The sequence below is a fragment of the Neofelis nebulosa genome, chromosome 2, assembly GCF_028018385.1.
Source record: "Neofelis nebulosa isolate mNeoNeb1 chromosome 2, mNeoNeb1.pri, whole genome shotgun sequence".
NCBI classification, from domain to species: domain Eukaryota; kingdom Metazoa; phylum Chordata; class Mammalia; order Carnivora; family Felidae; genus Neofelis; species Neofelis nebulosa.
Genome location: NC_080783.1, coordinates 38,676,373 through 38,692,271, shown reverse-complemented (window position 1 = coordinate 38,692,271; position 15,899 = coordinate 38,676,373). Strand labels below are relative to the sequence as shown.

Here is a 15,899-nt window from a genome sequence, read left to right as displayed (position 1 = left end):
CCTGGGTCCCTTAATGGGACTCCTTCAAAAACCATCCACCAACTTAAATACATATTTAGGGCAGTTATAGGAGTAAAATGTAAACTTGTATAGTGTTTAAGTGCTAGTTCTGTGTGAGTGTATATCACAGCATTTCAGCCTACTTTACTAATACAATCGAGGTCTCTAACTTAATTTTTCTAGTTCCAATGGATGTAAATGTCAATTAACTATTCTTGAGATAACCATTAAAAAATTGTTACTTCTTAAGAATTGTTTTTTAAAGTAAACATACATGCAGATATATAAAAGACTATAAACTATTTAGGGGCTAAAATACTAAATAAAATTCTGACAATAACCAGCTTTGAGAAAATTCCATTTAGAGACAAAATATTTTCATCAGAGATACAGAATTACAAGCTCCTCAAACAACAAATTATCAATGCATCAGAAAAGAGGGACACGGACGGACACACACACACACACACACTTAAAGAAACCAAAGTTCTTTAAAAGATAAGCTGGAGGAAAGGACACCAATAGAGCATCATGCCCCAAAGGAAATAAGACATCCAATTATATATATATTTGTGTTTTACTAAAGAGTTGATATTTCATGTTTTGAGGACTTCAAGCAAATATCTGCCCAAAATATTCAACACCAAATAACAAGATTCATACTAATAATGAGGTCTGAGAGATTTTCCAATTTAGTTGCAAAGCTATAATATGGTTATATCACAACTCCTCCAGTAATAAGAAAATGGTGGGTAATTGCAGAATGGCTTAATAATTTTTGTTTTATGTGTGGCAAGTATTCAGTAATACTTGTTCAATAAATGAACAGTAACCTAAGGTGGGGCAACAGATGAACTGAGCAAGGGAGTTATGTATGAAGAGAACAACCATGAAACAAAGCACCATCTCTTAAAAAGCAAAAAGAACTCTATGGATTTTTTTAGAAATTAAGTTATATGGGGCACCTAGGTGGCTCAGTCGATTAGGTGTCTGACTCTTGATTTTAGCTCAGATCATGAATTCAAGGTTCATGAGTTTGAGCCCTGCATTGGGCTCTACACTAACAGCACTGAGGCTACTTGGGATTCTCTCTCCCTCTCTCTGCCCCAACCCTGAGTGCACTCTCTCACTCTCTCAAAATAAATAAACTTAAAAAAAAATTTTTTTTTAATTTTTTTTTTAACGTTTATTTATTTTTGAGACAGAGAGAGACAGAGCATGAATGGGGGAGGGTCAGAGAGAGGGAGACACAGAATCCGAAACAGGCTCCAGGCTCCGAGCTGTCAGCACAGAGCCCAACGCGGGGCTTGAACTCACGGACCGTGAGATCATGACCTGAGCCGAAGTCGGCCACTCAACCGACTGAGCCACCCAGGCGCCCCAAAAAAATTATTTAAAAAAAGAAATTAAGTTATATTTGGAAATGATGTGTAGTATACACATGTATACATACTACATACAATATCTACACACTGTGTAGAGTTAAAAAGTTAAGATGAGGGGCGCCTGGGTGGCGCAGTCGGTTAAGCGTCCGACTTCAGCCAGGTCACGATCTCGCGGTCCGTGAGTTCGAGCCCCGCGTCAGGCTCTGGGCTGACGGCTCGGAGCCTGGAGCCTGTTTCCGATTCTGTGTCTCCCTCTCTCTCTGCCCCTCCCCCGTTCATGCTCTGTCTCTCTCTGTCCCAAAAAAATAAATAAATAAATAAATAAATAAAAAAAAAAAAAAAAAAAAAGCTAAGATGATAACTGAAGACTTCAAGGTAAAAAATATAAGAAATAATATAAATCCTAAAAGAAAACTTGAACTCACTTTACAGAGGCTATGTATCCCAGTTAAAGACCAAATACTTGATGTCCTAGCAGGGGAGAATAATTAGCAAATTAATCAATCAGGGTTCTGTTATACTATCAAAGCTACTTTAATTTTAAAATTGGTAAACCTTAGAGCGCCTGAGTGGCTCAGTCAGTTATGCATCTGACTTCAGCTCAGGTCATGATCTCACAGTTCATGGGTTCAGGCCCCGCATAAGGCTCTGTGCTGACAGCTCAGAGCCTGGATCCTGTTTCAGATTCTGTGTTTCCCTCTCTCTCTGCCCCTCCCCTACTCACACTGTCTCTCTCTCTCAAAAATAAACGTTAAAAAAAATAATAAAAATAATAAAATTGGTAAACCTTTATTCAAGTTCAACACTCGTAAGTATGTGATATGCTTGATATTCGACTTCCATTATAAATAGCACACCACTCAGATGTAACAAGGGGCCCTTGGACTTCAGTCCATAAATTCTTATGGTTAAAACTCATCAATGAGTAGATACTTATTTTGAACAAGAAACAATTATTCTTACAAGTCACCTTCATAAATAAGTCATTTTCACAAGCTTTCTAAGGTCCTTTTCACTTTCTGTGGACATAAGCACTATGCCTCTGCCTTCCCAACATATTCATTTTTTCATATTCTGTCTCTCACACACAAACGTGCACACACACACACACACACACACACATAGAACTACACCAACTCAGTAGTCATTTTCAAGCAAGTACATATTTTTCCTTTCATACCCCATTGTATCCATCCTGTTACTATTTCAGTAGAATCTTAAAAAAAGATTACCACAACAGATAAGGCACTGGTATGATGGCTTAATTTTGGAAGAAAAGTCAGTCCTGAACGAACTTGGTAATCCCGGAATCCTCCAGCTACAGAAAGTGTGGTTAAATTTATGTGTCTAGCATTTAGAATCCAATAGTTGTTTACAGTCATATAAAAATCTGGTAGGAAATAAAGACACATATTAAAAATTAGTAGTCATTCCCTGCAACAATAAAGTATCTATGATACTAATACTAAACTGAATTTCTGTTTAAGCCATACTGAATTGCCTACAAACAATGTTATTCACATTTCTCATTTTTGAGTAGTCAGTATCTTTATACATGGTCTATTTTCCCATTAAATCAGAGTACAAATACTAAGAGTTACTAAAGGTCTCAGTAAAGAAAAAAGATATTCAAACTTCATTAGTTTTGTCAAGTCCATACACAAACAGGTCTCTACATCCCACAAAGATGCTGCTAGACCATAAGCCACACAGTGTAATAAGGAGAAACCCCTAAAATTCTACCAAAGATAAAGTTCACTATGCTAAAAAAATTGTAGATCTTCCTAATCATGGCAGTATGAGAGCTTAGCAGCTCTCTACTGTGGCCAGTTACCACTATACAAAGTACTATTTAAGTGATTAAAATACAATCAGGACAACAACAATCATTTTAGTCTTGAGACTCGATGCTGCTATGGAAAACTCTAAGGGTTAAGAAGGTTCTACTCAGGGTGCTCCTGGGTGGCTCAGTTGGTTGAGTGTGTGACTCTTAATTTTGGCTCAGGTCATGATCTCACGGTTTGTGAGACTGAAGCTCACATCAGGGTCCGTGCTGACAAGGTGGAGCCTGCTTGGGATTCTCTCTCCCTCTCTCTCTCTCTCTCTCTCTGCCCCTCCCCTACTCCCTACTTGTGTGTCCTCTTTCCCTCTCCTCTCTCTCAAAATAAATAAATAAACTTAAAACAAAAAAAAAGTAAGTAACTCATTTAGTGTAAGTAACAAGTAGCTCAAAGGGAAGAATCTGCAATTTTTCCACTTTATCTATGGAAGATGAAAACAATACAGTGTCAAAGATTTGAGGCCAGGGGAGGGGAGTTCTCCTTTCCTTTCTGATTATCAGAACTTAATGTGTTTTTACCCTGGCATTTGATCCTATTGAGGGCTTCAAACATTTTGGAACAGCAAACTTCTCCCATTAAAGATCTCAGCAATATTTAATTAGAATATGACTAAGCAGACCCATTCCTAACATCTGCAGGTCCTAGGACAAGAGGACCAAGGAACACATGCTATATGTCTATATATGTCTAAATATTTAACAGTAAAAATTCCAGCTAACAAACTGTTAAATCAATTATCTCTGCCTATCTTGACAAATATACATCTTCCAAATAACCTGGAAGACCAAGTTCAAATAACAAGTTCTAGGACATCTCAGAGATGGACACTAGATGATGACAGCATAGGAAGAGCAGATCTCTAACCCATCACTGTACTATCCTCTCTTCCCATCTCAATTTCATCCTGCATTACAAGGATGAAGGATACCCAAGCTCTATTTGTACCTCATGCAGAGCCATCCCTTAGCCACAACTCAAGTTTACATACCTGCCCTCAGAACAGATCCAGGTAAGAGGCCCACACAGGCCATGGAAAAGCCTGGAGGTGGGGTTACCTGGATCATGGTCCAAAAGTAAAGGCACAGCTGCAAACAGGGAAGCTGCTTGGCCTATATACTCCTCGCCTTGTGGTGAATGGCAGTGCCAGGGCAGGGACCCCTAAAGTGCAGAGCCCAGTGCACAGCTTCCATTCCCCTATTGAAGGGCAGTATTTCCATCAAGTATAAACAGGGAATGCACTTCTGGAGGTCATATGGGTCTCCTAAAAACCTCCTAAAAAATCCGCCACCCCTAGAACTTCTGTTTTTTCATTCTAATTTTGGCTTAATGAAATATGAAATAAATACAGAATAAATAAGAAAGAGGGTTGCTAATTACTGGAAAGGCACCTAACATTAAGAATTACTTTCAGCCTGAACCTTTCAGAGACAGATCATCAGTAGCCTTCAAAAACAGTAAAACTGGACTCTTTTGAAAGCTCTTTCCTCAAAGAGTTTTTTAAGATGTATTCTGAGTAATTCTAACTTAACATACATGGCTCATCGACATAAAATGTAATAAAAAAGTTCTCAATTGTGATGACAAGTATTATGACTAGTCTATGCCTTTGAATCTTTTTCTAAACCTATAGGTCATTTGTAATTATTAGAATTAATAAAGCAAATTTAAGCAACTTTAAAACTAAAAATTTATACTGAAAGATTTCTATAAGCAAAGTTTTAAATGTAATAAGGGAAAAAATTAAACTTCACTGTAGGTACTGTTGCACCAGATATTCCAGCAAATAAATTACCCCTTGGCAATATTATGTTAAAATGGGTACTTTGGTTTGGAGTCACTAAGGTATATTTCTCATTTTTATCACAATTAAGATAATGCAAATTTCGATAAGGTAAGAAGTGGTATAAATTTACTGCTCAGGAAAAAGAATTCTTCTTCAAAGACTTTCTTCTGTCATATAACATTTCAATAAACAGTGAAGATAACACTTTTTTAAAAAATATTTATTTATTTACCTTGAGAGAGAAAGCATGAGTGGGGGAGAGGTAGAGAAAGAGAGAGAGAGAATCCTAAGCAGGCCCCATGCCCAGCACAGAGCTGGACACAGGGCTCGATCTCCTGACTGTGAAATCATAACCTTAGCCGAAATCAAGAGTCAGATTCTCAACCAACTGAGCCACCCAGGCACCCCAATACTAGACTTTTCTTTGAACATGCAGATAATAATGGTACCTATCTCACAGGACTGCTCTAAGTCTCAAGTGAAATAATAATACATCATGTAAAGTCCTTAATACAACACCCAAAATATAGCAAAGTATAGTAATAAGTATTAGGAATTCTATCGCAAATTCTAAATTTGTTTAAAAATTTATTTAAAATTTACATGGTGACCTATTTATTTTAAAACAAGGCATTTCTACTGTTTTACTTAAAATATAAGCTTATTTTGAATAGAATACTGTAAGAGTTAACAAAACACAGGAAGTTTAACAAACATACTTTAAGAGACAGAGTCATCTCCAAGAGTAACTAAACTGAAGCCCAAGTGTCTAGGGATTATAAGATACGTGCTCTCCACAGTAAGATGCTACTGACAGAGAAAACAAAAATTCCAATTATTAGCCTAAGCTGAAAGTCACAAAGAAAGATGCTCAGAAATGGAGGTGTTAATTTGAAACTGAGCTGCTTCACACATGGATAAATCTACAGCACACTCTAAAGAAAGTAAGAGCAAGGATTTGTTTAATCCTAAACAATAATGAGGAGGTCAGTTAGTGTTTATCTAATAGTACTTACCTGTTATGAAACGATCCAATGGCAACACAGGAGCAACATGAGGTGTAGCTTGTGTAATAAGAAGATTTATCAGATCTTGTTTAAAATTTTTCAATGTAAGCAATGCTCTTGCAACAAGGCCACCCATAGAGTGACCAATTATTGCCACACTTTTTGGAGCAAATTCTTGACCCTATTAAAAAAAAAAAAAAAAATCACCAAGGCATAATGAAGGCTTATCATAACAAAAATTCCAAATACTTACCTCTCTATATGAGCAATTTTATAGAAAAAAAGAAAATTAAACTACTTACATAAACTTGCATAAGATACAGAAATATATTTTCATTTACTTATAACTGGTATATGCTACCATTTTGTATCCTGCCTAATATTTTTAACGGCTATGCTTTGGTTTTCTGAACCAAAATCAGAACTCTTCGTCTACCATATCATGTCTTACCATTTGTTACATTGGATGTAAAAGGTGTAATTATATTTGGTTTATTCCAAAATATTAGATTTTATAGCATAAAAGTCAGATCATTTATTTGAAACTGAAAACATCACAAAAATTCAGAACAATTATGGTTGCCATAACAATATGATACCTCATCATATTAATATATCTTATCAAGTTACTTCTCTATTGTGCACCTGGGTTGAAAAAGAAACCAGCATTCCAAAATATTTATTCACTGACAATTACATATTTTATTTTTAAAATAAGCATTGCTTTTACAAAAATCTTTTGTCTCCATATAGTATCCTTAGTTTCACTGCCAAACTTTTGCTTATCACTCTCCACACTAATCCTTCATCCATGCCTTCTCTCATAACTATGAATAAATTGGGCTTTTTACAGAAAAGAATTAACACAGTAAGCCTGAGACTGTTATCCTTATAATGGACTGCATATAAGTTGATTCTGGGATACAGTCTGGAACCTTAGATTCCTGGATTTTCCCATGATTTCCTAAATGGAAGAATGGCTCACTATGCTGAAACTGTTTTGCAAATAATACAGTTTATACTGCACACCTGCTGTCCTTCTGGTTGGGATTTTAGTACACGCTAGGCACAGGGTCTTTACATGACCAGCCCCCAGTAAATACTATGGGCACTGAACTTCTCATGAGCTTCTCTCACAGACACTTCACACATCACAATTCATTGCTGTATGAATTAAATGGATCCAGTGTTACTCCCCTTTAAGGACATTTGGAGGCTTGTACCTGGCTTCCTCTGGACTTCACCCCATGCACCTTTTCTTTATTGATTTTGCTTTGTATCCTTTCATTGTAATAAATCATAACCATGAGTACAAGTACATGCTGAATCCTATGAATCCTTCTGGACAATTATCAAGCCTGGGGATGGTCTTGGTGATTCCCAACACAGAGCTGATCTTAAAAAAAAGCCAAACTCTCCATTTGTGCTCTGAAACCCATCCCCTTCTGCCTTCTCAAGTACATCACTCCAGCAATTCTACTCACTTTTTTCTTGCATTGTTGTTTCTCGCTCTCTACCAGATCATTCTTGCTAGTATAAAAATATATTATTCTCCCTTAAAAAATAAAAACTACTCTTTTGACACCAACTTTACCCTTAGTGAGCACATCTTTCTCCACATCTCTATAGTGTAACTCACTAAAATCAACTGCCTATACAGTACTTGCTGTCTCCAATTTCTCAACTTCCATACACTCTTACACCCACTCCAATCACACTTTCACTTCAACACTCCTCCAAAATTATCAAGTCACCAAGGAATCTAATGGCCAATTCTCAATCCTCACCTTATATGAACTATCAACAGGATTTGACATAGATCACTTCTTCCTCTTTGAAATGATTTGTTCGGATTCCTTGACAACATATTATCCTGGTTCTCCTCTTACCTCACTGGCTACTTCTTTTTAGTCTCTTGCTGTTTCCTTCTCATCTCCCCCATGTTTTTTTTTTTTTTTAATGTTTACTTTATTTTTGAGAGAGAGACAGAGACAGAGTGTGAGCAGGAAAGGGGCAGAGAGAGGGAGACACAGAATCCAAAGCAGGCTCCTAGCGGTCAGCACAGAGCCCAGAACAGGACTTGAACTCATGAACAGATCATTACCTGAGCTAAAGTCAGATGCTTAACCAACCCAGGCACCCCACCCCCCATCTCAATAAGGTAGTGACTCAGGCCTCAGTCCTTAGGTCTCTTCTTTCATATCTTGACTCCATAGTGATCTCATCCAATCTCATGGCTTTAAATACATCCATATACTGGCAAGCTTCAAGTTATTATCTCCAGACTGGACCTCTTTCTCTTGAACTCTAAACTTAAAATCCAATCGCATCCTAACTATACTTGGGATATCTAACATGCATCTTAAATCAAACCTGTCTGAAACTAAATTATTAATCTCCTCCAAATATATTCTTCTTACATTTTCCCCCATCTTAGATAACGGCATTTCAATCCTTCTAGTTGTTCAGCCAAAAACTCTGGGTCATTCTCAACTCTTTTTGTTTCACACTGCCCCTCCATATCTGATCTGCCAGCAAATCTTGTTTCCTTCAAGATTTATACCAATCTATTTCTTATCACCTCCAATGTTACCAACTTGATTTAAGCCACCATTATTCATGCCTGAATTACTGCAATGAGCCCCTAACTGGTCTCTTTACTTCTCTCACATCCCTTCATTTATCCTTGAAACCATCCACAGAATAATATCATTAAAACCTAAATCAGGACATGTCACTCCTTTGCTCAAAAATCTCAGCAGTGTCTTTCCCTATCATTTCAAATAAAAGGTAATATTCTTAAAATTGCCTACAAGGCTCTATCATTTGTCTCCCCCTGCCAAATTTTCCTTTATTGACTTATTCTATCTACTCCAGCCATACCAGTCTCCCTGTTTTTCTTCTAATACAGCTCACATGTGCTGGCCTCATATATTTTACTTGTTTCCTCTAACTGAAATACTTTCCTCCTAAATACCCTCATGCCCTCTAATTTATAATAAACTGTCTGCTTCTCAGTAGAGATCTTTGCTGGGGACCCTTATTTGTAATTGTAGTCCTCTACCCTTTGCTCCCTATGTCCCTTTCCTGTTTTATTTTACTTTTTGGCATTTATCACTCTGTAAGATAGTATATATTTTTATTATTTATGTATATTATCTGCCTCTCCTGACTAGAACATAAGGTCCATGAGGGCTTGGATTTCTGTTTTATTCACTGCTATAACTGCATGTAGATTCAGGTGCTGAATAAATGAGGTTTCCTCCATGTGTAATGTCCTCTCACTTTCTCACACTCAAATCCTGTCCGTTCAACAAAATTCAGTTGTCTCGAACTCCTACAGTACCTGGTTGTAAAACTAATTTTATGTTCTAAAAGCCTCAATTTAAAAGCGAGTTTATTAGCTCTATTATAAATTTAATGTGTAGTCATTAGGGAAAATATGAAAACAAAAATACAGAAGGGAAAAACTACCTAGCATAACACATTAAAGATACACTTATTTATTGTGAATGACATTTATGGAGATAAATCTCATTCTGTAAAAACATATTTATCTTACCCAATATATATCAAATACTTAAAAGGTCCTGCACCTAATTTCGCTTGTCTCCTCCTATAGTATCCAGTACAGATTTAAGTTTAAAAAACACTTGCTATTGAAGTAACTTTAAAATGCTGGCTAACGCAAAGAACCATGAAGTCTAAATTTCATTCTCAAGATGCATAAGAATATCATACTGCTTGAATTTTACTATAGCTATATAGTTAAGTCTTCAAATTAGGCAGTGCAAGTTCTCCAACATTGTTCTTTTTCAAGACAGTTTGGCTTTTTTGGGTACTTTGCATTTCCACATAAGTTTGTAAATTTTTACAAAAACACCTCCTGGTATTTTCATTTGTATTGCATTAACTCTACTGCTTAATTTGGAGAGAATTTATCTCTTAATTTTAAGTCTTCTAATCCTTAAAGTTGGTTCATTTATTTGGATTCCTTTCCCTCAGCAAGTTTTACAGTTTGCAGTGTACAGATATTGTATATCTCTCATTAAATTTATCCATAAGGGGGCGCCTGGGTGGCTCAGTCGGTTGAGCGTCCGACTTCAGCTCAGGTCACGATCTCACGGACCGTGAGTTCGAGCCCCGCATCGGGCTCTGGGCTGACAGCTAGGAGCCTGCAGCCTGCTTCCAGTTCTGTGTCTCCCTCTCTCTCTGCCCCTCCCCCGTTCATGTTCTGTCTCTCTCTGCCTCAAAAATAAATAAACGTTAAAAAAAAAAATAAAAAAAAATAAAAAGAGAAAAAAATAAATAAATTTATCCATAAGAATTGTATTTTTATATTATTGAAAATGCACCTTAAAATTTCCCCTTCCATTTGTTCAGTGATTTTTGAATACTGACCATTTGCCCTGAGAAATTGTTAAATTCACTCATGAATTATAATTCTCTGTAAATTCCTTTAAATGTTTCTGTATATTTGTATCATCTTTAAATGTTTCTGTATATTTGTATCATCTTGTGATCACATCTTATTTATCTCATCCAATAAACACCTTTATCAGATACAGAAATAGTTCTTAACCTAATAGCTTGTTTCCTCCTGTAATGCATAATACTTAATTTCCTTGGGTTGAGAAAGTTTGCATCTGTTCCTAATGCACTGAATTTTGTGGGTTTTCCTTAAATCATGAATGGGTACTGAATGTAACCAAATGATTTTCTTCATCTATTAAGATGAGCCTATGGTGAATTACACTGATTGATACTTAAATATTAAACCAACTTTGCATTCTTGGGATAAATCCTATCTAGTCATATTATAGTTTAAAATATTGCTGGATTTGATAGCCTAATTTTTTGTTGAGAATCTTACATCTATGTTCATGAGGAATACTCTCTATTTTTTTTCCAAACAATATTAATGTCTGATTTTGATAAGGTTTGCATGTTTCTTAAAATGAACTATAAGTATTATCTCTTCCTCTATTTTCTCAGCTTGTATAAGATGGGATTATTTCTTTCTTAAATGTGTCATGGATTTTACCACTGAAGTCATTTAACTCTAGGGTTTTCTTGGCAGTAAGATTGTTAGTTACAAATATAAAAAATGTTAAACATATAGGGCTAGTCAGAGATTCTTTCTCTTGTGTCTGTTTTGTAATTTGTTTCAAGACATTTGAGAATTTCAACCAAGTTGTCAAATTTATTGGTGTAATGTTGTTCATAATAATCCTTTAATAGCTTCTTACTATCTGTAGGCTCTGTAGAGATGTCCCTTCTTTCATTCCCAGTATTGTTAATTTGTATTCTTTTTTTTCATCAGTCTAGATAAGGGTTTACCAATTCTTAGATCTCTTATAAGAATGAGCCATTGGTATAATTTTTCCACCTTTGTCTATTTTCTGTTTCCTTGATTTCTATTCCCTATTGTTTCCTTCCTTTTACTTTGAGTTTTACTTTGTTCTTTCTATAGTTTAAGTTGAAAGGTTGGATCACTGTTTTTAAACCTTGTTCTTTTCTAACATAAGCATTTAAGACTACAGTATTTCTTCTAACCACTACTTTAATTTTATAAATTCTGATGTGTTTTTATTTTAATTAGGTTCAAAACATCTTCAAATTTCACCTGTTAGTTTCTTTTTGACCTGAGTTGTCTAGAAGTAATCTCTAAATATTTGCTGACTTTCCAGATATGTTTTTGTTAATTTTAAATTTAATTCTGCTATGTTCAGAAAATATACCCTGTATGATTTGAATCCTTTGAAATTTATGTTGACTTATTTCATGGCCTAGCATATGAAATTTTTTGTAAATGTTCCTTTTGCATTTAAAAGAGAACATAGCTAGTGGGGGAGCTAAGATGACAGCATAGTAGGAGGACCTTAAGCTTGTCTCGTCCCTCGAATACAACTAGATAACTATCAAATCATTCCGAATACCCAAGAAATCGACCTGAGGACTGACAGAACAAACTGCACAATAGAGGGAGAAATGAAGCCACATCGAGGAAGGAAGAAAGATAGGAAGTACAGAAACATGGTTTGGGGGAGAAGGCAATTGCTGGTGCTACAGAGAGAAGGGAGCCCTGGTCCTGGAGCAAGGCAAGAGAGGGTAGAGCATACAGGGATACACACAAGGAGAACACTGGAGCCATTGGCTGAGAAAACGAGAGGGGCTGATTTTCATGAGTTTTGCAAGTTAGCAGGGCTCAAAGACCAGAGTTTTAAAGGTCTGCAGGCTTGGCTGGGAGAGACCCCTGAAAGCACTGCCATAAACCTGGAAAGAAGGCAAACAACCCCAGGATAGAAGACATGATCTACAGATCACTTAAGGCACAGGGGGAGAAACTATTCGTTCTTCTAGGAGTGCATCTGTGGGAGGGAGCATTCAGAGAGATACCTCTCTGGGGACAAAACAGCTGGCAGGTGCCATTTCCTTCCCCTGCCCCTCATATAGGCACAGAGACACCTGCTAAGGGCAGCTAAATCGGACACTGGCTGTTTAGCCTGCTTTGCTCCTAATCCCATATCCCTGTGCTCTGTGCACAACTGCCCTTCTAAGTCAAACCTGTACCTATCCCAGCACAGTGAAACTCTACCTCAAAAGACCAGCACAGGCCCCTGCCACAGCACATCCCTGAAGTCTGATGTTTCAAAAGTCAGCAGGCTTGGCTGGGATAGATCCCAAAGTGCAGTGCACTTGTCTAGGCAGGCAAGCAACCCGAGACAGACAGCATGAAAAACATCTGGGAAAAACAAGGGGAAATTGTTTGTCCCTGAGAGCACAGCAAGTACAGGAGAGGGGTCTCCAGGGACAAAGGAGCTGGCTGGTACCATTTCCCTTTCCCTCCCCCCACTTAGCATAAGCACAGAACCACCTATAGTAAACAGCACAGCACCAACTCTGGCTGCCTAACCTGCTTACACCAACACCCGCCCGGTACCAGCAGAGTGGGCCCATTCCCCAAAGATCAGCACAAACCCGACACATATGAGGTCTACCAACCAGAGAGTACTGCAAGGCTTCAGTACTTGTGGAAGTAGTATCAGGTCTGATTCAATAAACAGATCAGAACACACCTAGTTAAAACTTACCACACTCTGGCCAAGGTCCAAAAACTGCCCACTGCAAGCAAGGAGAGCCTCTGTAGACCACTGGCCTGAAGGATAGAGCAGCCAAAACACAGCAGCAGTATGCAGGCAGCACACACCAGAAACATTCCCTGAAGCGCCAGGCCCTGCACACTAAATGACCTCTCCCCCATAAAGCCATTACTCTCACGAGCAGGAAAAACAACAGGCTTTTCCAACACAGAGAAGACCGAGACTTAGACAAAATGCCAAGATGGAGGAAATCATACCAAAGGAAAGAACAAGAAAAGATCGCATGGTCAGAGATCTAATCAAAACAGACATAAGTAGTATGCCTGATGGAGACCTTAAAGTAATGATCATAAGGACATTCACTGGCTTGAGAAAAGCATAGAAGACATCAGAGTGACCCTGGCTGCTAAGATAAAAGAATTAAAAAAAACAATCAGAAGTGAAAACGGCAATAACTGAAATTTGAAACAGACTGGATAATACTAATCCACAAGAATAGAAGCAGAGGAATAAGTGATATAGAACACAGAATAACAGAAAATAATGAAGCTGAACAAAAGAGAGAAAGAATTATGGATCACAAGAATAGACTTCGGGAACTCCATTACTCCATTAAATGTAGTAACATTTGTATCATAGGAGTTCCAGAAGGAGAGAGAGAGAGAGAGAGAGAGAGAGAGAGAGAGAGAGAGAGGAAGAGAGAGAGAGACAGAGAAAGGAGAAGATTTATTTAAGGAAATATAGCTGAAAACTTCCCTAATCTGGGGAAGGAAACACACATCCAAATCCAGGAGGCACAGGGAACTCCCATTAAAATCAGGCAAACATCAAGACATACTGTAGTTAAATTTGCAAAAATAGTGATAAAGAAAAAGTCCTAAAAGCAGCAAGACAGAAGTCCCTAACTTTACAAGGGAAAACCCATAAAGCTAGCTGCAGACCTCTCCACAGAAACTTGGCAGGCCAGATGGGAGTGGTATAATTTATTCAATGTGCTGAATGGGAAAAATCTGTAGCCAAGAATACTCTACCCAGCGAGGCTATCATTCACAACAGAAGGAGAGACAAAGGATTGCCCAAATAAAAACTAAAGGAGTCCATGACCACTAACTCAGCACTGCAAGAAATTTAATTAAAAGGGATTCTTTGAGTGGGAAGGAAAGAACAAGAGTGACAAAGGAAGAGAAAATCTCCAGAAATCACAACAAAACAAGTAATAAAATGGCACTAAATACATATCTATCAATAGTTACTCTGAATGTAAGTGGATTGAACACTTCAATCAAAAGATAGAGGGTGTCAGAATGGATAAAAACCTAAGACCCAGCTATATGCTGCCTACAAGAGACTCATTTTAGACCAAAAGACACCCACAGATTGAAAGTGAGGGGATGCAGAAATATTTATCATGCAAAGGAAGTCAAAAGAAAGACACTGTAGCAACACTTACATCAGACAAGCTAGATTTTATTATATTTTTAATTTAAATTTTAGTTAACATACAGTACAATATTGGATTCAGGAGCAGAATTCAGTGATTCATTATTTACATACAACACTTAGTCCTCATCAAAACAAGTGACCTTCTTAGTACCCATCACTCATCTAGCCCATCTCCCACCGACCTCCCTCCACCAACCCAGTTTGTTCTCTATCATTAAGAGTCTCTCGTAGTTTGTTACCCTTTCTTCTCTTTTTCCACCCCCCTACCCATATGTTCATCTGTTTTGTTTCTTAAATTCCACATATGAATGAAATCATATGGAATTTGTCTTTCTCTGACTGACTTATTTCCCTCAGCATAATACATTCTAACTCCACCCACGTCACTGCAAATGGCAAGATTTCATTCCTGTTGATGGCTTAGTAATATTCCAGGGTGTGTGTATGTGTGTCTGTGTGTATACACCATATCTTCTTTATCCATTTATCAGTTGATGGACATTTAGGCTCTCTCCATAGTTTGGCCATTGCTGATAATGCTTCTATAAACATCGGGGTGAATGTACCCCTTCAAATCTGTATTTTTGTATCCTTTGGGTAAATACCTAACAGTGCAATTGCTGGATCATACGGTAGTTCTATTTTTACTTGTTTTGAGGAACTTCCATACTGTTCCCGAGAGTGGCTGCACAGTTTCACACAAGCCAGATTTTAAACCAAAGACTGTAATAAGAGATGAAGAAGGATACTATATCATAATAAAGGAGATTATCCAACAAAAAGATCTAATAACTATAAATATTTATGCCTTCAATACTGGAGTACCCAAATATATAAAACAATCAATAACAAACATAAAAGAACTCAAGATAATAATACAATAATACTAGGGGACTTTAACACCCCACTTACATCAACGGACAGATCATCTAGGCAGAAAAGCAACAAGGAAACAATGATTTTGAATGACACACGGATATAAAGAACTCACCAAACTTCACATCCGAAAAACAAATAATCCAATGAAGAAATGGGCAGAAGACATGAATAGACACTTTTCTAAAGAAGACATCCAGATGGCCAACAGACACATGAAAAGATGCTCAACATCACTCATCATCCAGGAAATACAAATCAAAGCCACACTGAGATACCACCTCACACTGGTCAGAGTGGCTAAAATGAACAAATCAGGAGACTATAGACGCTGGAGAGGATGTGGAGAGATGGGAACCCTCTTGCACCGTTGGTGGGAATGCAAACTGGTGCAGCAACTCTGGAAAACAGTGTGGAGGTTCCTCAAAAAATTAAAAATAGATCTGCCCTATGACCCAGCA

At 37.4% G+C, this 15,899-nt stretch overlaps 1 protein-coding gene across 3 annotated transcripts in view; it reads right to left on the bottom strand.

Moving 5' to 3' along the window:
* The window catches only part of PGAP1 (post-GPI attachment to proteins inositol deacylase 1), a 105,375-nt gene that overhangs the window by 69,997 nt on the left and 19,479 nt on the right, over positions 1–15,899 (bottom strand). For all 3 annotated transcript variants that reach the window (XM_058710437.1, XM_058710425.1, XM_058710432.1), the window contains exons 4-5: positions 6,026–6,197; positions 2,618–2,775 (exon numbers count right to left, since the gene is read on the bottom strand). In XM_058710437.1, coding sequence (XP_058566420.1) covers positions 2,618–2,775; positions 6,026–6,197 — 330 coding nt within the window. The remainder of the gene's footprint in view (positions 1–2,617; positions 2,776–6,025; positions 6,198–15,899) is intronic.